At 42.9% G+C, this 26,238-nt stretch overlaps 1 protein-coding gene across 3 annotated transcripts in view; it reads left to right on the top strand.

Moving 5' to 3' along the window:
• LOC120999656 (oocyte zinc finger protein XlCOF6-like) overlaps positions 1-26,238 on the top strand; it is a 288,892-nt gene that overhangs the window by 104,507 nt on the left and 158,147 nt on the right. Inside the window, exons 1-6 of one of the 3 annotated variants that reach the window (XM_040430648.1) lie at positions 4,806-4,998; positions 5,111-5,278; positions 5,878-6,001; positions 6,172-6,269; positions 14,045-14,102; positions 17,574-19,726. The exons of 1 other annotated variant lie outside the window; for it this stretch is intronic. In XM_040430648.1, the coding sequence (XP_040286582.1) occupies positions 4,891-4,998; positions 5,111-5,278; positions 5,878-6,001; positions 6,172-6,269; positions 14,045-14,102; positions 17,574-19,498 (2,481 nt within the window). In that variant the 5' untranslated portion in view covers positions 4,806-4,890 and the 3' untranslated portion in view covers positions 19,499-19,726. Of the gene's footprint in view, positions 1-4,805; positions 4,999-5,110; positions 5,279-5,877; positions 6,002-6,171; positions 6,270-14,044; positions 14,103-17,573; positions 19,727-26,238 lie in introns of those variants that run through there. One more of the 3 variants, XM_040430649.1, reaches the window with a different exon arrangement.

The following is a 26,238-nucleotide window of genomic DNA, read 5'->3' as shown; positions in this document are numbered from 1 at the left end:
TGAGTTTAAACGGTTTGCCAGTACTTTCGCTAATATTTTTACGTCTACCTGCAGCAAGGAGATAGGTCTATAAGACTCTGCCGCCAGGACATCTTTACCCGGTTTTGGAATCACTACTATAATCGCTTCATTCATGGAAGTGGGCAGTCTACCCTGCTTGTGGGCTTCCTTATAGACATCTAATAGTTGAGGTAAAAGTATTGAGGCATAGGTTTTATAAATTTCCACTGGCAGTCCATCTCCCCCGGGGCCTTATTATTGGCCATATCTTCCACCGCTACTTCCATTAGTAGGAAGTCCTAATGGGTTGAGAAATCCCTTAATCTCCGCTTCGGAGGCACAGGTTTTAGATTCATACAAAGACGAGTAAAACAGTGCATGATCTCTAATATCTGTTTCGGTGTTGGAATTGTGTAGAGTAGCTATATAAGATGGTTGTTGTTGAGCTCTAGACACTAATGCCAATACTCTACCCACTTTCTCCCCTTCTTCATAATATGATTGCTTTTGAAAGAAACCTTTATTTTTGGCATTCAGTCACAAGCGTTCATTCAGCTTCTGCTGCACTTCCGACCATTGTTTTTAATGGTCTACTGATGGATGTGTCACATTCCTAGCCTCTGCCGCCTCTACCTCTAATAGCATCTTTTGTACCGTGGCATTAATTTCATTCCTTTTTGTTTTATTTACCTCCGCTATTAATACCCCCCTGAGAAAGGCTTTCATGGCGTCCCATACTACCAATCGAGATGCCGTGGGCAAATTATGTGTAAAAAAAAACTCTTTCAGCTGTTCGCCTATGCCAGCCACATCTGCAAGCACGTTTAGCCAGTGTGGATGGAACTTTTTTATCCCCTCTCAACCCTGCGGGCAGGATGTTAGCTATGGCAAATACTGGGGAGTGATCAGATATTCTCTTGGGAAGATATTTGATCTCATGAATTAGTTGCCCCATCATAGCGTTACCTAGTATTAGGTCTATTCTAGATAACGATCAATATGTACTGGAGTAGCAGGAATATTGTTTCTCCTGCTGGTTTCTCAGTCTCCAGAAAGCTATCAAGGAGGCTTCGTGCAGAATTCTCCCCAATGGGGTGACCTCCCCATCTATCTGTCGGTTGGCCAGACCTACCCAGTTTATCTAAAGTTGGGCATATTACATGAATAAAATCTCCGAGCAGTATTGTTGGAATGTCCGGCAAGTCTAATTAGTAAAGTGTTAATCTCAATCTCAATTTCAGCTCTTTTAAATCACACAGTTCATTAGCATCATGTTAGCAGGCAGTAAACAGAACATTTCATTCGTCAGTAAACGAGAAGGTTAATTATGCTCCCCTTCAAATTGACGCTTATAGGCCTGACAAAAAGTCTCCAGAATCCGGGATTAGTTAGATTAGTTCCATTGATACAGGGAATATTTCATCCTTCATATAATTCACCCCTCAGGGCAGCAAAAAAAACGGAGACAAACAACTGGATGCCTCTATTCAACCAGTACATCAGTTAGTTAATGATGTTATAATGCACAGCACCAAGTGGGGTTACTGGTATCGTGGGCTATACAGGTGAAACTCGAAAAATTAGAATATCGTGCTAAATTCATTTATTTCAGTAATGCAATTTAAAATGTGAAACTAACAGATGAGACTCATTACAGGCAGAGCGAGATATTTCAAGCCTTTATTTGTTATAATTTGGATGATTATGGCTTACAGCTTATGAAACCCCAAAGTCACAATCTCAGGTCCCCTTTGCTCAGGGGGTATGGATTAATTAGCTGACTAGAGTGTGACACTTTGAGCCTAGAATATTCAACCTTTTCACAAAATTCTAATTTTAAGCTGCATTAATGCAATTCCTTTTAAGTTGCATTTCTGAAATAAATTGACTTTTGCAGGATATTAAAATTTTTCAAGTTTCACCTGTATTTGCTCGAAAGAGTTAATACACGATTCACCTGTTGAACTTCATCCGACAGGAACAATAAAGCACCCCTAGATCTCCCCACTCCTTTACTTCTCAATAGGAAATACCCAGATAAAGCCTGATGTCTCCAGCGCCTTTTCCACAACGCTTACTAATCTCCATAAAGGAAAGAGAGTTGTCTTCACCGAGGCGTCCCTCCACTGCTCATAAATGAGGATAATAATAGTACCGCATACTTACCATCCACCTTGTGCTGCAGGAAAAAAAGGGACTTGCTTCACCCAAGCGTCCCTTCACATCTCAGCAAACCACAAACCCTGCATCCGAAATCAGTTGGAGAGTGTCTGCCCCTGCCAGCCCATGGTCAGTCCCCGTCTTCCTCACCGCTAACACCACGGATCCAGTAAGGCAACAGACCTCATCCAGTGAAGCGAAGGCTAGGCAGCACCGGCAGCCGGTTAGCATCGACAGCAGGGCAGCAGCAGGGGGGACACCAAACCACAGCACCCTGATCGACACGAGGACACCGGAGGTCGGAACCTGTCGGATCCCGCGCCAGGCTATTCAAACCCGCTCTTACATCACGGGGCAGAGGGGGGAGGTGGAGCTACGTCATCCGCGTCATGCCGGCACGCCTACCATACCTAGAAAAGATATAATAATAATATAAATATCAAAAAAAAAAAAGAGAGAGGAGGCAACGGCAGCACTTACCCAAAAACTCTGGTGGTTTAAAAAAAATGACTAAATAAAGGAGGTGAACAGTAAGTATCAAGAAAAAAATCTATAATAAAACAATAATTTGGGGGAAGGCGCCTGAACTCTCCCTAATCACACACAGGGAATGTACATAGAACGGATATACCAGGACATTGTGCACAGGTGTATAGTGGGGACCCAACACTTTGTCTGACTCCAGTTGAGTGGGGGCCACAATCTCATCAGCGCCTCTGTAGAAAAGAGATGGATTGGATCTTCCGGTTTATCTCCCTGACACCGCAGGGTCTGAATGAATCCCTGGAATATACTAGTTATTAGGGGTTGTCTCACTTCAGTAAGTAGCTTTTATCATGTAGAGAAAATTAATACAAGGCACTTACTAATGTATTGTTATTATCCATATTGCCTCCTTTGCTGGCTGGATTAATTTTTCCATCACATTATACACTGCTCGTTTCCATGGTTGCAGGGTGGGCTGTAACCATGGAAATGAGCAGTATATAATGTGATGGAAAGATGAATCCAGCCAGCAAAGGAGGCAATATGGAGAATAACAATACATTAGTAAGTGGCTTGTATTAATTTTGTCTACATGATAAATGCTACTTGCTGAAGTGAGACAACCTGTAACCGCTGTGCTCCGCTGTTCCCCTGCTTACCACCATGGTCCCGGTTGCCGTGCTCAGTGGTGATCGCTGGCCAGTGCTTCCCAGTCACCACTGCAGTCCTGGGCTCTGTCTGTGTAGGTGCTGTTGCTCTGGGATCTGCTCCACAGCTTCCTCTCAGCCCTGGCCACAGCATGCTTGCTGTTTTGTTCTTGCTACACTCCCCTAGGGGTGGCGCGTGTCACTTCCTGGGCTGTATGGGTTCGGTCATGTGACCTCACTGACCAACCCTGGCCCTCCTGCACATATGAAAGTGGCTCAGCCCTCTTCCCAGAAGCCTCAGTGTCAAGGTCCTTGTGTTTGCTAGTTCCTGATACTCACGTATATTCCTGACTTCCACTTCGTTCTTGGACTCCGCTAACCATCTAATCCCTGCCCGCTTGCCTTGATTCTCCTGTTGCCAACCCGGATTGCCTGACCTGTACCTGTGCCGCCTGTCCCGACCTTTTGCCTGTCTAACTACGCCTCTGCCTCATCCTTCAGTCCTGCACTGTTGCTCCTGTTAACAACTCTGCCTGCCTGACTACGCTTGTACTTCTAGTCCGCCTGGACCAGCTTCCTCGTGTGCCAGCCCTCCTCAAGAGGTAGCGACCTGGTGTTCCCCTCGGGAAAGTCTATCCCCGCCATCAGGGGTACTGTGAAGAACGAGGGGTTCACTTAGACAACTCCTCTAGAGGAGGTAGGACGCGTGACACATGGGTTCACACACGCTGGTTCGTGGCCCAACCCCTTTAATCCAATTACTTCACATTAAATCCCAGTGACCGAGATACAATCAAAGAAATTAGGAGTCATTATACAGAAACATTACCCAGACCCAGAAGATGGATGAGAGGAACTGGGGCAGTGTCAGAGCTAGCTCAAGATCACAGGAGCCTCCTGTCTGTCTATGTGTGATTTATCCCTCTTTATCAGCTTTCTAAACTCCTTAGAAAATAACGTAGTGGAAAGTAAGGGAAGTTAGTTCACTGCGTACAGTACCTGTAGAAGGGAAACATCCCCTGCTTGTGAGTGAAATGCATCTAGCTGTGCAGCTGAAACGAGATAATATGGCTGAAATAAACATAAGGTAAGCCCAAAAATAACAGTTCCTTCACAGACTGTACAAAGAAGCACTGCCATTATGCAAACCTTTTTTGAAAACTAAGGTACACTTTAAACACAGTCCTGAGACCAAATGTGAGTCATTACATTGGAGAACTTTCAAATTCTCAAAGGCTGCAGAAAGCATGTCAGATCAAGTGTCTGTGAACTTCCTATCAGTCGTCCCATTAATAAAGACATTTACAGTCAGAAAAAGATGAGCTGTCTGCTGTATGTGGTAGACTGCAATGTGTATCCTGTGTAACACTGTATTCACTGTATAGCAGGAGGCCGGCTGACTGATTTATTATGGTCACCAGTCTGGTATGTATAAGACACCTCAATAGCCAAGTCATATCCGTTGTACAATATTGGTAGACTTTTGTTATTCTTAGTTTGTGAGACACTTTAGTTCATGTAAGATGTGATTTTGCTCACAATCCTCCTTGTATCCCTCAGATTCCTTAGGTGCAGGACTCTCTTCTTTTTAGAGCCAATGGTCCTTTCCATCAAGGACACACCAAGAATGGAGAAGGACAGAAACCACATGGCTGCAAGGATATTAGACCTCACCCTGGAGATCATCTCCTTGATAACTGTAGAGGTGAGAGTCTCACATGACATCACTCTTATCTCTAGTAATAAACCAGGGAAATGTCTGGAAAGGTGAAGGCTTCTTAAAATCTCTGTAGTGATCAACGTCTCCCCATACACAGGATTATACAGTAGTGAAGAAGTCGTCTGGTGAGTGTGTGACACCCCGTGTGTCAGGAGGATGGAGCATGACCCAGAACCCCATCACCGAGCCCCCACCTCATTCCCTGATACATGAGCAGAAGATCCTAGAACTTACCACCAGGATCACTGGGCTGCTGAGCGGAGAGGTGAGGGCTGCTGGGAATGATGGGACATTATACAATAACGCCAAGGAAGGGGTCTGGTGATGACTGTGTCCTTGTGTTGTCAGGTTCCTATAAGGTGTCAGGATGTTGTTGTCTATTTCTCCATGGAGGAGTGGGAGTATTTAGAAGAACACAAGGATCTGTACAAGGACAGAAACCATATGGCTGCAAGGATATTAGACCTCACCCTGGAGATAATCTCCTTGATAACTGGAGAGGTGAGAGTCTCACATGACATCACTCTTATCTATAGAAATAAATCAGGGAAATGTCTGGAAAGGTGAAGGACTCTTAGAATCTCTGTAGTGATCGACGTCTCCCCATACACAGGATTATACAGTAGTGAAGAAGTCGTCTGGTGAGTGTGTGACACCCCGTGTGTCAGGAGGATGGAGCAGGACCCAGAACCCCATCACCGAGCCTCCACCTCATTCCCTGATACATGAGCAGAAGATCCTAGAACTTACCACCAGGATCACTGAGATGCTGAGCGGAGAGGTGAGCGCTGCTGGGAATGCTGGGACATTATACAATAACGCCAAGGGAGGGGACTGGTAATGACTTTATCCTTGTGTTGTCAGGTTCCTATAAGGTGTCAGGATGTCGCTGTCTATTTTTCCATGGAGGAGTGGGAGTATTTAGAAGGACAAAAGGATCTGTACAAGGACGTCATGATGGAGAATCACCAGTCCCTCACATCACCGGGTAAGAGGAGACCTTCCATGACTGTAGAGACAATGAAATGTCAACAGGTATGGACCACCGGAGCCACGGACCGGCCGGCATCACAGATTCACTCATCATTGGATATAGACAATGTATTCAGTCACCGTGTGTTTTTCCTACAGATGGATCCAGTCAGAGAAATCCACCAGAGGGATCCAGTCAGAGAAATCCACCAGAGAGATGTCCCAGTCCTCAGTATTCCCAGGACTGCCCAGAGGAGAAACCGAATATCCCACTGGATCATCAGGTAGGTGAAGCTGAGATTTCTACAAATCCTCTATAGACTGATGTACTGGAGCTTTCTACTGACCTCCCCCAGCAGCAGTGGAGTATACTGTACTCTGTATTTCATGTTATTGTTGTTTGCAAATGGTTTCTGGTGTCATAAAATATTGTATTAATTGTAATTAAATAGAATTTGTCAGCAACAAAATGGCCCCTAAACTGCCCCCTTTAACTCTTTCCTAACATCCGCCATACATGTACGGCAGATGTCGCGTCTCTAAAGATGGTGTCTGCTACAGAACAAGTGCCTGAGCCGCCGGGTGCTTGCAGTTCCATACAGCAGACATACGGGGCTAATGTCTGTGATCAGTGATAATGCCGTTCACAGACATTAATCCCCTCAGATGCTGTGTTCAAATCTGATTACGGCATCTCAGAGGTAAAAAAAACCCAGAAACACGCACTTTCTGGGCAGGAACACTTTTCACTGGCTGAAATCAGGGAAGGCGTCCCATAGTAGTAATAGGCCAGATGCTGTAGAAGGCTTTTAGGACTATTACTTGTATATTCCAATGCAGGTGGCAGCATGTATTGTAATATACTGTTCTTTATATTCTGTAATGGCTAAAATTCCAATACTTAATATAAAAGGCAATCTAATGATTGCATTTTGAGGGCCAAAAAAAAAGTTAAAAATTAAAATTGCCCCTCTTTACCCCAAATTATAATAAAAGTACATTAAATAATCAAAAATATAGACATCATAGACATCATTACGTCCGATAAAACCTTTAGTTATTTTATAACTTGAATTTTTTTTTCAGTATTAAATAAAATTGAAAAACTGTGTACAGTATTATTCGACCTATAAGACGCACCTTGGTTGTAGAGGGGGAAAACAAGAGTAATAATATTTTTTATCAGACCTCAGCTCAGACCCCCAATGTTTATAAAACCCCCAATCAGGTATCGGAACAGACACCATGTTACTAACACACCCATTCAGACCTCAAAAAGACCGCCATGTTAATAAAACCTCCAAGTTAATCCGTCCTCAGATCAGACAAAAAAAATATAAAAAAATCAACTTACCTCTCCTGTTCCGGACGCCCCTCCTGAGATTCAGTGCTCTTCCTGCTTCCCCGGGCGCCGCTCCGTTCTCCCGTTATAGCCTCTGGTATCTTCATAGTTAGGCTCCACCCAGGGGAACCTGCCGGGGTCTCCTTCTCCCATGCTGTAGCGCTGGCCAATCGCAGCGCTCAGCTCATAGCCTGAGAGAAAAAAAAGCCTCTCAGGCTATGAGCTGAGCGCTGCGTACGGACCGCTGTATGAAAAAGGTTAACAGCTCAGGGAGCTCCCTCCCTCTCCGATCGGGGGGCTGCTGTGCCTTTGCAGCCCCCCGATGGGAGAGGGAGAGAGCTCCCAGACAGCCCCCCGACAGCCCCGTCCTTACCCTTCCCCGTCTGCACAGTTGTGGCCACAGCTGAGCAGACGGGGAAGGTTCCCATGGCAACAGGACGCCTTCTCAGGCATCCTGCTGTCCATGGTGCTGAACAGATCTGTGCTGAAGGCATAGATCTGTTCAGACAAAGTGTAAGTAAAATACAGTGCAATACCCTATATAGTGTATTGTACTGTATTATACAGACATCAGACCCACTGGATCTTCAAGAACCAAGTGGGTCTGGGTAAAAAAAAAGTGAAAAAAAAGTAAAAATCAAAAAACACATTTATCACTGATTAAAAATGAAAAAAATTAAATTCCCTACACATGTTTGGTATCGCCGCGTCCGTAACGACCTGATCTATAAAACGGTCACGTTACTTTACCCGAACGGTAAACGCCAAAAAAATAAAAAACTATGATGAAATTGAAATTTTGCCCACCTTACTTCCCAAAAAAAGGTAATAAAAGTGATCAAAAAAGTCGCATGTACGCCAAAATTGTAACAATCAAACCGTCATCTCATCCCGCAAAAATCATACCCTACTCAAGATAATCGTGCCAAAACTGAAAAAACTATGGCTTGCAGCGTTTTGGTGTCCGCCTAGCGGTGCGGAGCCAAACTGATCCGTCCTGACTTACAATGTAAGTCAATGGGGACGGATCCGTTTACATTGACACAATATTGGTGCAATTGTAAACGGATCCGTCCCCCATTGACTTTCAATGTAAAGTCAGGACGGATCCGTTTGACTTAGACTTAGACTTTTTTTGACTAAGCTATGCAGACGGATCCGTACTGAACGGATACCATCGTTTGCATTTATAGGTGCGGATCCGTCTGTGCAGATACCAGACGGATCCGCACCTAATGCAGATGTGAAAGTAGCCTGACAGGTTAGATCATGTGATATTTTTATAGAGCAGATTGTTACGGACGCGACAATACCAAATATGACAACTTTTTTTGGTTGTTTGTTTCAGTTTTACATAAACAATAAAGCATTTAAAACAAAAGGATTTTTTAGTGTCTCCACATTCTGAAAGCCGTAGCTTTTTTTTTTTTTTAGGCGACTGGCTTTTAGGACACAGTTATTACTTTTTATTTTTTTACGGTGTTCATCTGAGCGGTTAGGTCATGTGGTATTTTTATAGAGCAGGTCCTTACAGATGTGGAGATACCTAAAATGTATACTTTTAGTATAGTTTTTTCAGATTTTGGTCGATTGTCTTAGGTAGGGTAGCATTTTTGTGGGATGAGATGAGGGTTTGATTGGCACTATTTTGGGGGGCATATGACTTTTTCATCGCTTGGTATTCCACTTTTTGTGATGTAAGGTGACAAAAAATGCCTTTTTTTTACGCTGTTTTTATTTAATTTTTTGACGGTGTTCATCTGAGGGGTTAGCTCATGTGATATTTTTATAGAGCAGGTTCTTACAGACGCGGAGATACCTAATATGTCTACTTTCTTTTTTCCCTAGTTTTTAAAATTTTTATATAATTTTTTTTACATTTAACACAATAATATCATTTTTGAAACAAAAAAAATCATGTTTTAGTGTCTCCATAGTCTGAGAGCTATATTTTTTTAAAATATTTTGGGCGATTGTCTTAGGTAGGGGTTAATGTTTTGCGAGATGAGGTGACGGTTAGATTGGTACTATTTTGGGGGGCATAAGCCTTTTTGATCGCTTGGTGTTGCACTTTTAATGATGTAAGGTGACAAAAAAATGGGGGGTTTTTTTGCACGTTTTTTTTTTATTTATTTTTTACGGTGTTCACCTGAGGGGTTAGGTCATGTGATATTTTTATAGAGCCGGTCGATATGGACGCGGTGATACCTAATTTGTCTACTTTTATTTTTCCCTAGTTTTAAAAATGTTTTTTTTACTTTGTTTTGGGAAAAGACCGTTTTCTTTCTTTTTTCTTTGAAACTTTTAATTTTTAACCCCTGGAAGGACACGGTCAGAGCTGACCTCGACACGAGCGATGTCCGTGCAGGGAGGAAGCAGCCAACCCACGCTGCTGTGACGTGGACCCGATGGTAGGGAAGGCAGCCCGATGTCTTCCTTAGGCATCGTGGCTGCCTTCCATGACAGCCTGTGAGATTCAGCCCCCTGGATCTCACAGGAAGGAAAGCTGTAAGTGCCGCTGATCGGACGGGCGCAGATCCTGTTAAGTCACGTCCGGTTGCGCCGTACATTTACTGAGCTGGACGTGAAGGGATTAAATAGTGGCTCTAGAAAGTACAAATTGTTCTACGAAAAACAAGCCCTCATATGGCTATGTGAACAAAAAAATTATGGCTCCAGGAAGGCAGGGAGTGAAAAAAGAAAATGGAAAATCTCTGTGTCAGAAAGGGGTTAAGCCGTTCAGCACATTTTGCCAGTGTGTTTATAGCAGGGCACGTTTATATGTACCTCTGTTAATTGCCAAATCGTTTTAGTTTAACTACTGATTGTAATTCCACATTTTAGCTTATTTGAGGGCCTCTGTATAAAAGTTTAATATAATGTATTGTATAGCATCATTATACCGTGCAGTTTAATATAAAGCATTGTACAACTGCATCAATATACCAGTTATTTAATGTGTTGTACTGCATCTATCTACGCGTTTATTAAACGCGTTTTACTGCATTGATATGACATTGTATATTGTCAATACCAGTGTGCAGTGTTTTTGTAGAACTGGAGGGATGTATAATTGCAGCTTTGTCAGTTAATTACCAAAATATATGTGAGTATATATAAGGGGACACTTTTTTTCTACTGGCACAAATAAGGCAACATTTTTTTTCTTCTAGCAGAACTATATGGGGGCAATTAGTACTACTGCAGACTAGAGTTTGATACCAAGTAAAAGTATTGCAATACTCTGTACCATTCGATGCAACACAAAACACAAAAAATACACAACATAAGGTTAATGTGTATTTTTTTGCCTTTTTTTGTTTTTTGTTCTTTGTGTGTGCAAAATATCGATTGCCCATTATGTAAGGAACATGATTGGCACATGGAAGTTTAAGTTCATAAACCATATGCCTCACATTAGTAGTAACCTCATCAACTTACTCTTCACATACTGGGCAACATGGTGGGGTACATGTAAACTATATAAACTATAAAAGCGTATTACAAGATATAACTTCACCACATAAGTTCAATTAGAACTGTAGAAATATTTCCTTGTAATAAACCCTGTTAAACAGCACTTGTACCCCAATAACAAGAACGGTTTGCTGGAATTACAGAGCTGTATAATGGCTATTTCGATCCCCAGTCAGTGCAGCAAGGTGTAATAGGATTGTTCCTATTACCCAGGCTGTAACCTCCCCTACTGAACCCTGTTCTACATAAATGCTGTGGAATGATTCCTCCCTATCTGTTACCTACATTTATGAATCATTTTTGCAGCACAATTTAGTCTTTCCCCGCACTGTCCTTAGCGTATGCTGACGTCTCTCCCTGCACTAAGTACGCTGGAAAATGTCAGAATACAAGATGGCTGAGGCTATTTATAGGGCTGTGACATCACAGGGCTGGCTGCTGATTGGCTGCATGCATGGCATTATGGGTGATCCCGCCTTCCCAGAGTTCCTTGCTCCATGTCCTCACACGTGTAGCAGCCATTTTAGGAAAAAAGAAGCAACACAACCCAATAACAGCAATAGTATCTGTGGCGACAGTGTGACTTGGGTCAAATGGGCAAACCCAGAACAGGGAATCGGTGTGGGGGGGGGGGGGACAAGGATCCCACGATGACATATCACCTTCTGATAAAAGGGAAGGGTTAGGACTATGATGATGATTTTGTGTTGGACAGGACATGGGAGCGGGATCTGTGTGCTGAGGAGGAGGCGGCATCAGAGGAGAAGGGTGATGACGTGGCTGCAATAAAGAGTGGAGGCAATGTATGGCCAGAGCCGGATCTACTTATATTTTGATGAGCTCGGAACTGGTGATGACACTGAAATAGGGCTGCAACGATTAATCAACATTATCGATAATATTCGATAACGGGATTCGTTGCTGACGATTCCGTTATCGAATAATCGGCCGATTTGTTGCTATGCGGGCGGGAGCGGGCGGCAGCGTGTAAAACTTACTAGTACACTTCGTAGCAGGCAGGAGGCCGGGTAGGCGGCAGCGTAACTTACTACGTCACGCGCCTGCTCCTCCCACTTTATGAATGAAGGCGCAGGCGCATGACATAGTAAGTTATGCTGCTGCCGCCACCCTTCCAACTGCCCGGCCTCCTGCGATAGTTTAATACTAGTAAGTTAGGGTCTGGAGTGATTTTGCATTATAAGTAGTTTAATATCCCCTACTTAATAGATATGATTAGGTGAGCGGGGCCCGGAGTAATAGAATACAGTGACTGCACCGGGCTTCGCTCCTATTACAAAACCGAAATGCCAGCCCCCACCCCTGTATTGGGGGTCATTCACAATCACTACACAGGAACACTGTTATGGGGGGGATCTGTGGATGACACATATGCGTTATCCACAGGTCCCCCCATAACAGTGCCATCCACAGATTCCCCCATAACAGTGCCTGCCATCCACAGATGTGCCATAATTGCCATCCACAGATCCCCCCCTTTGGCAACAAAGCTCTATTGCAGCACATGAGGCGGCATCACCAAATCCAGTGGGAAAATAGAATTGGCCAGCATTCAGGAAAGTCTGTCCTCTTTTTCCCAGTCTCCTTTGTGACAGCCAGGCCACATCCCCAAGCAGTACAGTGACCTTATCATCATCAGTTTCTTCTTCTCCTGCTCATACTCCTCCTGGTCTTCTGTTCCATCATGAGACATCGATAACAGAATGTGCGGCCATGGGAAATCTATTCACAACCACCAATTAGCTTGTATGCAGGCTAAACTCCCACGTGGCCAAGTTGCTGGCAGTGCAGTTGCTCCTGTACCACTTAGTTGTGGTAATTGCAGTGCAGTTCCATTCCTTCATCAAAATTTAAGTTACCACTCTCCCGCTGTCTCTTCTACAACAAGTAGAAGAAGCTGCTGCCCCAACCTGATGCAGTAAACGGACATGCACTGTCTGAGCAGCTAGGTTCAGTTGTACCTAGATGGTAGGTGGCATTTTCTTACCCAAGCAGGCAAAATTGTCCTACGAGTTTGCAAAACATAAGCTTTGTCAAAATAATTCAGGCACATGGATCCTTGAGGATTTTCACACATTTCCAGCAGATGACAATGAATAGATCTGCCATTGCTGGGTATTTATGATCAGCCAGTTCATGGTGTTCCATACTGTACTGCAGCTGCTGCTCCGCCTGGTGCCATTACTACTACCCCTAAATGGCTGCACATTGCCTGCCTTTTTTTTTGAGGTTTCTCATTGCACTGCTGCTCCCAAAAAGGGAGAATTTTTGGGAAGGCATCTGCCTCCAATACGGGACCATTATTGGAATGTTTTTATTTTAAAAAGCATAACACATGAGACGGCAAAGTGTCTTTTTAAATAGGCTGCTTCTTAACACTGTCAAAAACGTTCCAATAGTTGTCCCGTATTGCCCAAATACCCAGAGCTATATATATCAGTGTCATTCTGACATTATTTAATGTTAGGGTTTAAAAGGGGGAGAGAAGAAAATAAAATTAAAAAGAAACACAAGAGAAATAATTTGTGTCCTAGGAGATCTTAGCGTGTGATATACCAGATCTCAGGCCAATTGGAGCACTTGTAATTGAGGTCGAATCGATTCAGACCCAAATCTAATTCTTGGAGTGATTTGTCCGAATTGGACCCAAAACAAATTTCAAGAAATTCACTCATTTCTAAGGCTACTTTCACTTCTGCACTTTCCCTATCCGTTATAGGATCTCAGTATCAGGGGAAAACTCTTCAGTTTTGTCCCCATTCATTGTCAATGGGGACAAAACTGAACTGAACCAAACGGAGAGCACCAGAATGCATTCCGTTACGTTTGGTTGCATCCCTATCGCGGAAAGAATAACACTGCAAGTAGCGTTTTTCTGTCCGCCATGTGGTGCGGTGTAAGACGGATCCGTCATGGCTCACAATGTAAGTCAATGGGGATTCGTTTTCTTGGACATAATAGAAAACTGATCCGTCCCCCATTGACTTTCAATGGTGTTCATGACGGATCTGTCATGGCTATTTTAAAGATAATACAACCGGATCCTGATGCAGATGGTTGTATTATCATGACGAAAGCGTTTTTGCTGATCCATAATGGATCCAGCAAAACCGCTGGTGTGAAAGTAGCCGAATTCATGTCTTGTAGAAGTGTTTCATTTCCGCCTGGACATAAGAAAAACTAGCAGCGGGGTATATTTTTCTCATGTCTTTAATCTTGCAGGAAAGTTCTGGTGAAACGACGACTGGACTTGAAAAACCCATCTCAGTGTCTGTGAATGGTAAGAGCCTTTCATCAATCTTTTCTGATTGTAAATGTCTTTATTAATGGGACAATTGATAGGAAGTTCAGAGAAACCTCCTCTTCATCATCATTAATGATACAATTAATATGAATAATTATTTTATAGCCATAATATCCCTTGATCTTCATTGGCATCAGTAAAATGTGACACAATGTGAATAGATTCAATCACAAACACAAAAATGATTGGAGGGTAAATGCTGATTCAGAATAAAGGTCACATGATACGATAGGCCAAAGAACCTGTAGTATGTGGACCCATGGGGTCCTTCTCGAGTCAGAGTGCTCCAGTTGTCCATATGCCCTCTCAGACAGGTTCCCACCTTGCAGGGGAGATCAGTAGTACAGGATGTAAGCATTCAGTCAGATTAGGGCCTGGTCCTAAAGATGAAGGGTAAAAAGCCGTTGAAATAATAACTGGAAAAGTGAAGGCATCTAATGATGCTAAGAGAAATAAGGGGAGGAGGACACTTGCAAATTAGCTGGTAAAAACTGAAAAAAACAAACCAAACCTGCAGAGATGAAAGTAGATGAAAGTATGATAAGTAAAAGGTAGTAGTTATCTAAAGACCGATCAAAGACAGTTTAAAATAGGTGAACATTTTAGACAAGAGGGAGGCTCTGCAAGAAAAAGTAAATCTGTGCAGTACTCTTACCAAACTAGTCTTCGGTCAGTACAGGCCAGCATCACAGGAGATGTTGCAGGAAGCCCAGCAGGGTTGAAGGGGAAGGTGGGGGAGAAGGCAGTTTTGCAGATCCGAGGAGACCAAAGTATTTCTAGACTGATGGGATCTAGCTAAGAAGGAAGTTGCCAAGGAGGGCCAGGCAGCCAAGATTAGTGATGAGCGGCATAAGCAAAATTCTGTTTCACTATTTTTCGCATAATATTCGCAATAAATTCACGATCTCCAGTCATTATTTTGGCGATTGCGCAAATCGGCACTAATGATGCACATTTTTTTTCGCAATACGTGCAACTTCACATTTTATCAGGTCTGAGTAGATGTTACTGATTGGTGCACTAATTATTGTTGTGACATCACAGCACTGTGTCTAACAGAGACACTAATCCCTATCACACTACCTAACACCCTGCACTGGAACCTATCTGCTACACTATATCACTAACTAACCTACACTGACTATCTCCCACTAACTATCTGTATTATATATATATATATATATATATATATATATATATATACACTGCTCAAAAAAAAAAGGGAACACAAAAATAACACATCCTAGATCTGAATTAATTAAATATTCTTCTGAAATACTTTGTTCTTTACATAGTTGAATGTGCTGACAGCAAAATCACACAAAAATAAAAAAATGGAAATCAAATTTTTCAACCCATGAAGGTCTGGATTTGGAGTCACCCTCAAAATTAAAGTGGAAAAACACACTACAGGCTGATCCAACTTTGATGTAATGTCCTTAAAACAAGTCAAAATGAGGCTCAGTAGTGTGTGTGGCCTTCATGTGCCTGTATTACCTCCCTACAATGCCTGTGCATGCTCCTGATGAGGTGGCGGACGGTCTCCTGAGGGATCTCTTCCCAGACCTGGACTAAAGCATCTGTCAACTCCTGGACAGTCTGTGGTGCAATGTGACGTTGGTGGATAGAGCGAGACATGATGTCCCAGATGTGCTCAATTGGATTCAGGTCTGGGGAACGGGCAAGCCAGTCCATAGCATCAATGCCTTCGTCTTGTAGGAACTGCTGACACACTCCAGCCACATGAGGTCTAGCATTGTCTTGCATTAGGAGGAACCCAGGGCCAACCGCACCAGCATATGGTCTCACAAGGGGTCTGAGGATCTCATCTCGGTACCTAATGGCAGTCAGGCTACCTCTGATGAGCACATGGAGGGCTGTGCGGCCCTCCAAAGAAATGCCACCCCACACCATTACTGATTCAATGCCAAACCGGTCATGCTGGAGGATGTTGCAGGCAGCAGAACGTTCTCCACGGCGTCTCAAGACTCTGTCACGTCTGTCACATGTGCTCAGTGTGAACCTGCTTTCATCTGTGAAGAGCACAGTGGCGAATTTGCCAATATTGGTGTTCTCTGGAAAATGCCAAACGTCCTGCACGGTGTTGGGCTGTAAGCACAACCCCCACCTGTGGACGTCGGGCCCTCATATCACCCTCGTGGAGTCTGTTTCTGACCGTTTGAGCAGACACATGCACATTTGTGGCCTGCTGGAGGTCATTTTGCAGGGCTCTGGCAGTGCTCCTCCTGTTCCTCCTTGCACAAAGGCTGAGGTAGCGGTCCTGCTGCTGGGTTGTTGCCCTCCTACGGCCTCCTCCACGTCTGATGTACTGGCCTGTCTCCTGGTAGCGCCTCCATGCTCTGGACACTACGCTGACAGACACAGCAAACCTTCTTGCCACAGCTCGCATTGATGTGCCATCCTGGATAAGCTGCACTACCTGAGCCACTTGTGTGGGTTGTAGACTCCGTCTCATGCTACCACTAGAGTAAAAGCACCGCCGGCATTCAAAAGTGACCAAAACATCAGCCAGGAAGCATAGGAACTGAGAAGTGATCTGTAATCACCACCTGCAGAACCACTCCTTTATTGGGGGTGTCTTGCTAATTGCCTATAATTTCCACCTGTTGTCTATCCCATTTGCACAACAGCATGTGAAATTGATTGTCACTCAGTGTTGCTTCCTAAGTGGACAGTTTGATTTCACAGAAGTGTGATTGACTTGGAGTTACATTGTGTTGTTTAAGTGTTCCCTTTATTTTTTTGAGCAGTGTATATATGAGCTAACTAACTATATAATGTAATCAAATAATGATCCAGATGAGTCTGCAAAGCACACAAAGCACAATGACAGTGCTGTCTCTCTCAGAACTGTAAAAAACAGCAGAAAATGGCTGCTGGGTAGTTTCCTATATAGTAAGGGGTAGGCAACTTTCCTATTGGTTGCTAGTGATGTTGCTAAGCTCTGACAAAGATATTGCAGCCTTCTCATTGGCCCACAAGCAAGAAGCAGTAGTATTGATGGGAAAAAAAACTAGAATTTTCACGATTGCGAATATATAGCACTTTATTCTAGATTTTTGCGAATTCTCAAAGTGCCGATACTTGCGATAAAAATTTGCGATTAGAATATTTACGATCAACACTAGCCAAGATCACAGGAGGTAGATCTTGATCCTGAAGAAATCCTGGGTCTAAGAATAAATGAGCCTCACTTATTTCTGACAAAATGGAATTGCCAGTGATAGGAGATCCCTCAATCCTGAAACAAGTCAACCAGTGGTTTTAGAATGACACGTTACACCAATATGTGTTAGGGAAATGTTTATATCAGTGTGTTTATGCAGAGGATTCTACAGGTTATTGAAGATGTAGTGATCACATTTCCTGGCTTTCAATTGTCTCAATATAGCTGCGAAAATAATATAATATTGTTTCATTTTCCAGTGGAAGACAGGATGAGCGACTCCTATGGACATCTCCATATATCTTCCCATCATGAAGCAGAAGATAACAATACCACACAAGATGATTCAATAACTCCTAATGTACCCTCAGTCCTTCACAGCAGAGATCTATCCACTAATACTGCTGGTCACAAGAAACCTTCATCTAAGCAATTACTGCTTGGTAAAACAAGAACTATACAGAAATGTGGGAAAAAAATTTCTAGTGAGAAACGTTTTAAAAAGAAATCTAAGCTTTTTTTGCATGAGAGAAATTGCAGAGATAACAGGTCATTTTCATGCTTGACATGTGGAAAATCTTTTAGCATGAAGTCCATTCTAGTTAGACATCAGAGAACTCACACAGGGGAGAATCCGTATTCATGTCCTGAATGTGGGAAAGGCTTTAACAATCAATCAAATTTTGTTCGGCATCGGAGAACTCACACAGGGGAGAAGCCATTTACATGTCTTGAATGTGGAAAGTGCTTTATTCAGAAATCAAATCTTGTTACACATCAGCGAACTCACACAGGGGAGAAGCCATTTTCATGTCTTGAATGTGGAAAATCTTTTAGCATGAAATCTATGCTAGTTGCACATCAGAGAACTCACACAAGGGAGAATCCTTTTTCATGTCCTGAATGTGGGAAAGGCTCTATCAGTCAATCAAGTTTTATTCGGCATCAGAGAACTCACACAGGGGAGAAGCCATATTCATGCCCAGAATGTGGGAAATCTTTTATTCTGAAATCATGTCTTGTTAGACATCAGAGAACTCATACAGGTGAGAAGCCATTTCTATGTCTTGAATGTGGAAAGTGCTTTAGTCGGAAATCAAATCTTGTTGCCCATCAGAGAACTCACACAGGAGAGAAGCTGTATTCATGTCCTGAATGTGGGAAAGGCTTTAACAGTCAATATAATTTTTCTCAGCATCAGAGAACTCATACAGGAGAGAAGCCATTTTCATGTCTTGAATGTGGGAAATGCTTTAGTTGTAAGACATATCTTGTTACACATCAGAGAACTCACACAGGAGAGAAGCCATTTGTGTGTCCTGAATGTGGGAAGTGTTTTGATGTGAAGTCATTGCTTATACAACATCAAAGAATTCACAAAAAGGAGAAGCAATATTCATGTTCAGAATGTGGGAAATGTTTTAGTCAGAAATCACATCTTGTTCGACATCAGAGAATTCACACAGGAGAGAAGCCATTTATGTGTCTTGAATGTGGTAAGTATTTTGGTGCGAAATCAATGCTTATAAAACATACAAGAAGTCACACAGGAGAGAAGTCATTTTCATCTTTAGAATGTGTGCAACCTTTTAGCCAGAAATCACATGTTGTTGAACATGAAAAACTCCACTTAGAGGAGAAGCCATTTTCATGTTCACAATGTGGGAAATGCTTTAAGACTCAAACAAGTTTTTTTCGGCATCAGAGAACTCATACAGGTGAGAAGCCATTTTTATGTCTTGAATGTGGAAAGTGCTTTAGTCAGAAATCACATCTTGTTACACATCAGAGAACTCACATAGGAGCACGTCAGAGAATTGAAATAGGAGAGAAACCATTTATGTGTCCTGAATGTGGGAAGTATTTTACAGTGAGATCAATGCTTAACTATCATCTAAGAAGTCACACAGGGGAGAAGCCATTTCCATGTCTTGAATGCGGGAAATGTTTTGGTCGGAAATCACATCTTGTTAGACATCAGAGAAGTCACACAGGAGAGAAGCCATTTATGTGTTCTGATTGTGGGAAGTGTTTTGGTGTGAAATCAGTGCTTATAAAACATCTAAGAAGTCACACAGGAGAGAAGCCATTTTCATGTCTTGAATGCGGGAAATGTTTTGGTCAGAAATCAAATCTTGTTAGACATCAGAGAACTCACACAGGGGAAAAGCCATTTGTGTTCTGAATGTGGGAAGTGTTTTGGTATGATATAATTGGTTATAAGACATCTAAGAAGTCACACAAGAAGGAAGCCATTTTCATGTATTGAATGCGGTAAATCTTTTGATATAAAGCAAATCTTTTTAGACATCAGAGAACTCACACAAGGGAGAAGCAATTTTTATGTTCAGAATGTGTGAAATGTTTCACCTGTCAAGCAAGTGTTGTTTGACATCACATCATTGTGAGACCTGCTGCCTAATCATGTCTTCTGTATAACTTAAAACGGTTGGCCAGTTTCCCATATTAATGACCTATCCTCAGGAAAGTGAGTCGACCAGTATGCACTGACATTGAGAACATGTAGAAGAGATCTGGGAACAGATTTCAGTCGAGACATGCTTGAATTTGATCGATAGCGTGCCCAGTACTGACAGACTGCCGAAGGAGAGACATTGCTACTCTCTCCCTGTTAACTGTACATGGCTCCAGAGGGAGGGTATAATGGATATCTTTGCATATGATCAAACCCCCTTCCACCATTAATCAGACAGCATACTTGCAAAACGGTAAAAAGGAGCTCTATGGGCAATATTGAACCTTTGAGGTCTGGATTGAAAATGCAGCCAGTGGGGATGCTGTTTGTGGTCCTGAAGTGAACTGAGCCAGGATCGGACTGGCCCACAGGGGTACATGTGAATCCACCGGTGGGCCCCTAGTCTCCCACCCCTTGCATAAGTGGCACATAACACTGTAGACTTGCTGCACTACATACATATATTCAATGTACAGCACCTCAACCAGCCTATGTTCATATAACAAACTTCATAGATAATTAAAGAAACTCCCTATTTTATTATTATAGGCAGGATCATATAGCTGATATGTCTTCTAAGTATATGGGAAAGCTAGCCAGTATCCTCTTTTCCCCAGGACCTACCTTCTCAAAGTTGCTGCAGTGACCCCTATATTCAAGTATCTGGTAGCATCTTGCTGCTGTGTGAGCAGGTAATATTTGAATGTATTCGTACAGTGAACCCCAGGCACCCCAGTCCGACATTGAGCTGAGCGTACACTGTAAACCCTCCCAATGTGTTGATTGCTGCTAAATGCGGTGTCATCATGGCCATAACAGATGACAGTCACAAATACTTGTGCTGGATGTGATTTATCAGTTGCTACTTGAAATGTGGATATGATCCCTAGAGCTGAAGATGAGGAGAACCCTATATCAGAATAATAATTGTTTTAATAGATAGCCCAAGAGTGATGTTTCTATCTGAATAAATCCTCTACTAAAGGGGGATATTACTGGTGTAATATGGGTCACTTTTCAATTTTAATCTTTCATAAAATATGCTTAAATTTTCAACCTAACACGGAAATTCATTTGCTGAGTTGCAAACTACTACCATGGAATGGACAAACTCTAGGATTCAGTTTGCCTATTAATGTGCCTTATAGTGTGGATTGTTCGCTATTAATAATAGAGCTTCACTCTGCATTAATCATCCTGTTCTCTTCCTATGGCATAATATCATAATGGGCAGCACGGTGCCTCAGTGGTTAGCACTGGTGCCTTGCAGAGCTGGGGTCCTAGGTTTGAATTTGACCAAGGACAACATCTGCATGGAGTTTGTACTTTCTCCCTGCGTTTGCGTGGGTTTCCTCCAGACAAAGCGTGATGATAATGTCTGTAAAACGCTGCGGAATATGGTAGCGCTATATAAGTGCATAAAAAATTATAATAAGAGTGATCTTTAAGTATTGTTAATTATATTTCTTGTTTTTATACATAATGTATACCTTATTGTCAGGTTTCTTAAATAAAAATAAAAATGTCCTTGAAACATCAAAAATTATATAGAACTGACCAGCCAGATCTGTCCATAAGAGTGCAACAATCAGTGGGTGTGGAACCACTGTGTCCACCAAACAGTTTGTCTTTGGGCTACGTCTACGATTGTTATCCTGGCAGTCCCCTGGTATTCACACCTTAACCCTTATACAGGGATCTGGAATTCACTATAGGGGTGCCACCAGGCTACTACCTCCTGGAGTAGTCCTGTTTGGTAGACAGCTGACCCACAGGAGTCAGAAACACCGGTGCGTGGCCGTGAGGGATCAGGTAAAACTTGTAACAGGTCAAGGTCAGGGCAGCAGAGTTTGTGCAAATCTGAGAAACAAGTCCAAAGGTTAGGCAGACCGCTCAGAGTCGATATGTTGATTAGGCACAGGTCAGGCGTCAGAGGGTCAGAATCTGGGAATCAAGTAAAGTTTGAACCTGGACAGACAAGCAGATTATAGCACAGACACTGGGCAACCCTCTGTCCGCTCAAAGTAATAAGAAAGCAGCAGACATAACAAGAAGGAAAGATCCATAGAGGCGCAATAAACCTACAGTTGTCTTGATACTTACTCAGTGAAGTTTGAACCCCAAAATTAATAGAGATATTAGTTTTACAAATTAGCATGTATAAGAGTAGGTGTAGGTAAAGTCTAGGAGGCACATAGGCCTCATGTACAGGCAGTAGGCTGTAAGACAAGCTTTAGCTGATGCCAGCAGTGGACTCTCCCAGCCCAAGTCGCAGTCCACGACATAGTCTTAGATTGGCAGTGGCCGCTCTAAAACATTTATCAAACACAAGGCCCGCTGGTTTATTTTTTATGGCCCCCAGTTATATGGGCGGTTGATGAGAAATAAGGCCCGTAATATGTGTAAGTAGTGCTGCAAGAGTGGGACTCCTATGAGCAGCAGGCTGTTGCAGTGTAGTCACTATGCTCACGTATATGTACACTCACCAATCCCATCTCGGCCGCTTAACAATTACATCGACTCAGCGCACCGGATATTTAGTGGTGCCACAGCCAGTCGACATGATTGCTGCGTGGCGGGACAGGATCGATGAGCACATATCATTGCCAGGCGCTATTTTATTTTTGTGCCCGCATTGAGCAGGAATGGAGAAGGTAAATACAACTGGTAGCAGCTAGCTCTCTGGGGAAAAAATGGCAGCAGGCTATTTTGGGCCGGTGTGGTAGCAGGATCTTTGTGTGGGGGTTGTCCGATGACAACCTCCATGTTGTTTTATGGATTGCTACAATCTTCTTGCTTATTCTGCCCCAGTCAATAGCCGGCTAACGTAGGGTTCTTAAGGCACCTTCCCCTGAGGGAAAATACCTAAGCATTAGGAACTGCAAAGTCAGTAAGTCAACTCTAAACTTACACTGCGTAGGTTGAAGTGTGTTCAGAACAAAAGCCCAGAACCACCACCTCTTGTCCAATGACAGATATTTTGGAGATGGGAACAGGTGTGTGGCACATGGAACCCTCCATCAAGTCACTAAAGAAATGATGTCACAGTTACCAGTGGGTCTCTTAACATTAGAGGGGACTGAAACCACAATGTGAGCTGGAAACAATCGTGTATGGACTGTCTAACAAGTTAATAAAGCTTTCCCACCCTGCAAAAAACTTTGTGTAATTGTGTGTTTCCTAGAAGACGCCTCCCCCCATTCGTTCTTCATTATAAATGAGAGCTTTTTAATAAACAACTTGACGCAGGTGTGGACTGCATCTATCTCAGAACTTACCTACAAAGGAATGAACATTATGGAGTGGATACCTGAGGTGGAATCCACATTCCAGAACTTCAGGCAGACCTCCTCAGCCTCGATTTTGCATTGCCTGTATGTCTGTAAGCAGCTCTTCTTAGAGGTAGATGCATTCTTTTTGGGAGCTGGAGCTTCATCCGAAGTCGATTCGCATAATACTTTGTTTGAATACTGTACAGAGCGAGCGCTCCTTACAGTATTAGAATGTATTGGCTCCTATGATCCGATGTTATTACTTCGCAAAGTCTTTTTTTACGTATATATATATATATATATATATATATACACTCACCTAAAGAATTATTAGGAACACCATACTAATACGGTGTTGGACCCCCTTTTGCCTTCAGAACTGCCTTAATTCTACGTGGCATTCATTCAACAAGGTGCTGATAGCATTCTTTAGAAATGTTGGCTCATATTGATAGGATAGCATCTTGCAGTTGATGGAGATTTGAGGGATGCACATCCAGGGCACGAAGCTCCCGTTCCACCACATCCCAAAGATGCTCTATTGGGTTGAGATCTGGTGACTGTGGGGGCCATTTTAGTACAGTGAACTCATTGTCATGTTCAAGAAACCAATTTGAAATGATTTGAGCTTTGTGACATGGTGCATTATCCTTCTGGAAGTAGCCATCAGAGGATGGATACATGTTCTCATTCTGTTTACGCCAAATTCGGACTCTACCATTTGAATGTCTCAACAGAAATCGAGACTCATCAGACCAGGCAACATTTTTCCAGTCTTCAACAGTCCAATTTTTGTGAGCTCGTGCAAATTGTAGCCTCTTTTCCTATTTGTAGTGGAGATGAGTGGTACCCGGTGGGGTCTTCCGCCTCAAGGTTGTGCGTGTTGTGGCTTCACAAATGCTTTGCTGCATACCTCGGTTGTAACGAGTGGTTATTTCAGTCAACGTTGCTCTTCTATCAGCTTGAATCAGTCGGCCCGTTCTTCTCTGACCTCTAGCATCCACAAGGCATTTTCGCCCACAGGACGGCCGCATACTGGATGTTTTTCCCTTTTCACACCATTCTTTGTAAACCCTAGAAATGGTTGTGCGTGAAAATCCCAGTAACTGAGCAGATTGTGAAATACTCAGACCGGCCCGTCTGGCACCAACAACCATGCCACGCTCAAAATTACTTAAATCACCTTTCTTTCCCATTCTGACATTCAGTTTGGAGTTCAGGAGATTGTCTTGACCAGGACCACATCCCTAAATGCATTGAAGCAACTGCCATGTGATTGGTTGACTAGATAATTGCATTAATGAGAAATAGAACAGGTGTTCCTAATAATTCTTTAGGTGAGTGAGTGTGTGTGTGTATATATATATATATATATATATATATATATATATACACACACACACAATACCCTTATACATACATATATATACACAATGTATCAGTCTCAATTATTTGTCAATATTTGGCCCAATATGAAAAAAACACTTCAAAAGCAAAACCTTATACATAAAGTAAGTTGCACTTCATAGAGATCCTCATCTTGGTTCTTAACACATTAAATAAACAATGGCAATACATATTTTTCAATGGTCTTCGATGGCCTCTGTCTCATGATAACACTGTAACGTACAGTGGATATAAAAAGTCTACACACCTCTGTTAATATGTCATGTTTCTGTGATGTAAAAAATGAGACAAAGATAAATCATTTCAGAACTTTTTTCACCTTTAATGTGACCTATAAACTACAACTCAATTGAAAAACAAACTGAAATCTTTTATGTAGAGGGAAGAAAAAATATAAAAATATAATAATATGGTTGCATAAGTGTGCACACCCTTAAAGGGGCTCTGCACTTTCATTTAACTGATGATCTATCCTCTGGATAGATCATCAGCTTCTGATCGGCGTGGGTCCTACACCCGGGACCCCCGCCGATCAGCTGTTTGAGAAGGCAGCGGCGCTCCAGCAGCGCCGCGGCCTTCTCACTGTTTACCGCCGGGCCACCTGCCCACTCACGTCACGACTAGTATCAACTAGCGTGGGCGCGGCTAAGCTCTGTTCACTTGAATGGAGCTTAGCCGCGCCCACGCTAGTTGATACTAGTCGTGACGTCAGTGGGCCGGCGGTAAACAGTGAGAAGGCCGCGGCGCTGCTGGAGCGCCGGTGCCTTCTCAAACAGCTGATCGGCGGGGGTCCCGGGTGTCGGACCCTTGCCGATCAGAAGCTGATGATCTATCCAGAGGATAGATCATCAGTTAAATGAAAGTGCAGAACCCCTTTTAACTAATACTCTGTTGAAGCACCTTTTGATTTTATTACAGCACTCAGTCTTTTTGGGTATGAGTCTATCAGCATGGCACATTTTGACTTGGCAAGATTTGCCCACTCTTCTTTGCAAAAACACTCCAAATCTGTCAGATTGCGAGGGCATCTCCTGTGCAAAGCCCTCTTCAGATCACCCCACAGATTTTCAATCGGATTCAGGTCTGGGCTCTGGCTGGGCCATTCCTAAACTTTAATCTTCTTCTGGTGAAGCCATTCCTTTGTTGATTTGGATGTATGGTTTGGGTCGTTGTCATGCTGAAAGATGAAGTTCCTCTTCATGTTCAGCTCTCTAGCAGAAGCCTGAAGGTTTTGTGCCAATATTGACTGGTATTTGGAACTGTTCATAATTCCCTCCAGCTTAACTAAGGCCCCAGTTCAAGCTGAAGAAAAACAGCCCCAAAGCATGATGCTGCCACCACCATGCTTCACTGTGGGGATGGGGTTCTTTTGGTGATGTGCAGTGTTGTTTTAACCCTATAGCCCAGACATATGAAGAAAACGGGAGATTGTTGTCACATGTACCACACAGCCAGTACTTGCCAGATATTCCTGCAGCTCCTTTAATGTTGCTGTAGGCCTCTTGGTAGCCTCCCAGACCAGTTTTCTTCTCGTCTTTTCATCAATTTTGGAGGGACGTCCAGTTCTTGGTAATGCCACTGTTGTGCCATATTTTCTCCACTTGATGATGACTGTCTTCACTGTGTTCCATGGTAGATCTAATGCCTTGGAAATTCTTTTGTCCCCTTCTCCTTACTGATACCTTTTAACAATGAGATCCCTCTGATGCTTTGGAAGCTCTCTGTGGACCATGGCTTTTGCTATGGGATGCGACTAAGAAAATTTCAGGA

This window comes from Bufo bufo, chromosome 4 (assembly GCF_905171765.1).
Source record: "Bufo bufo chromosome 4, aBufBuf1.1, whole genome shotgun sequence".
In the NCBI taxonomy this organism is placed as follows: domain Eukaryota; kingdom Metazoa; phylum Chordata; class Amphibia; order Anura; family Bufonidae; genus Bufo; species Bufo bufo.
This window is presented reverse-complemented; position numbering and strand designations above follow the sequence as displayed.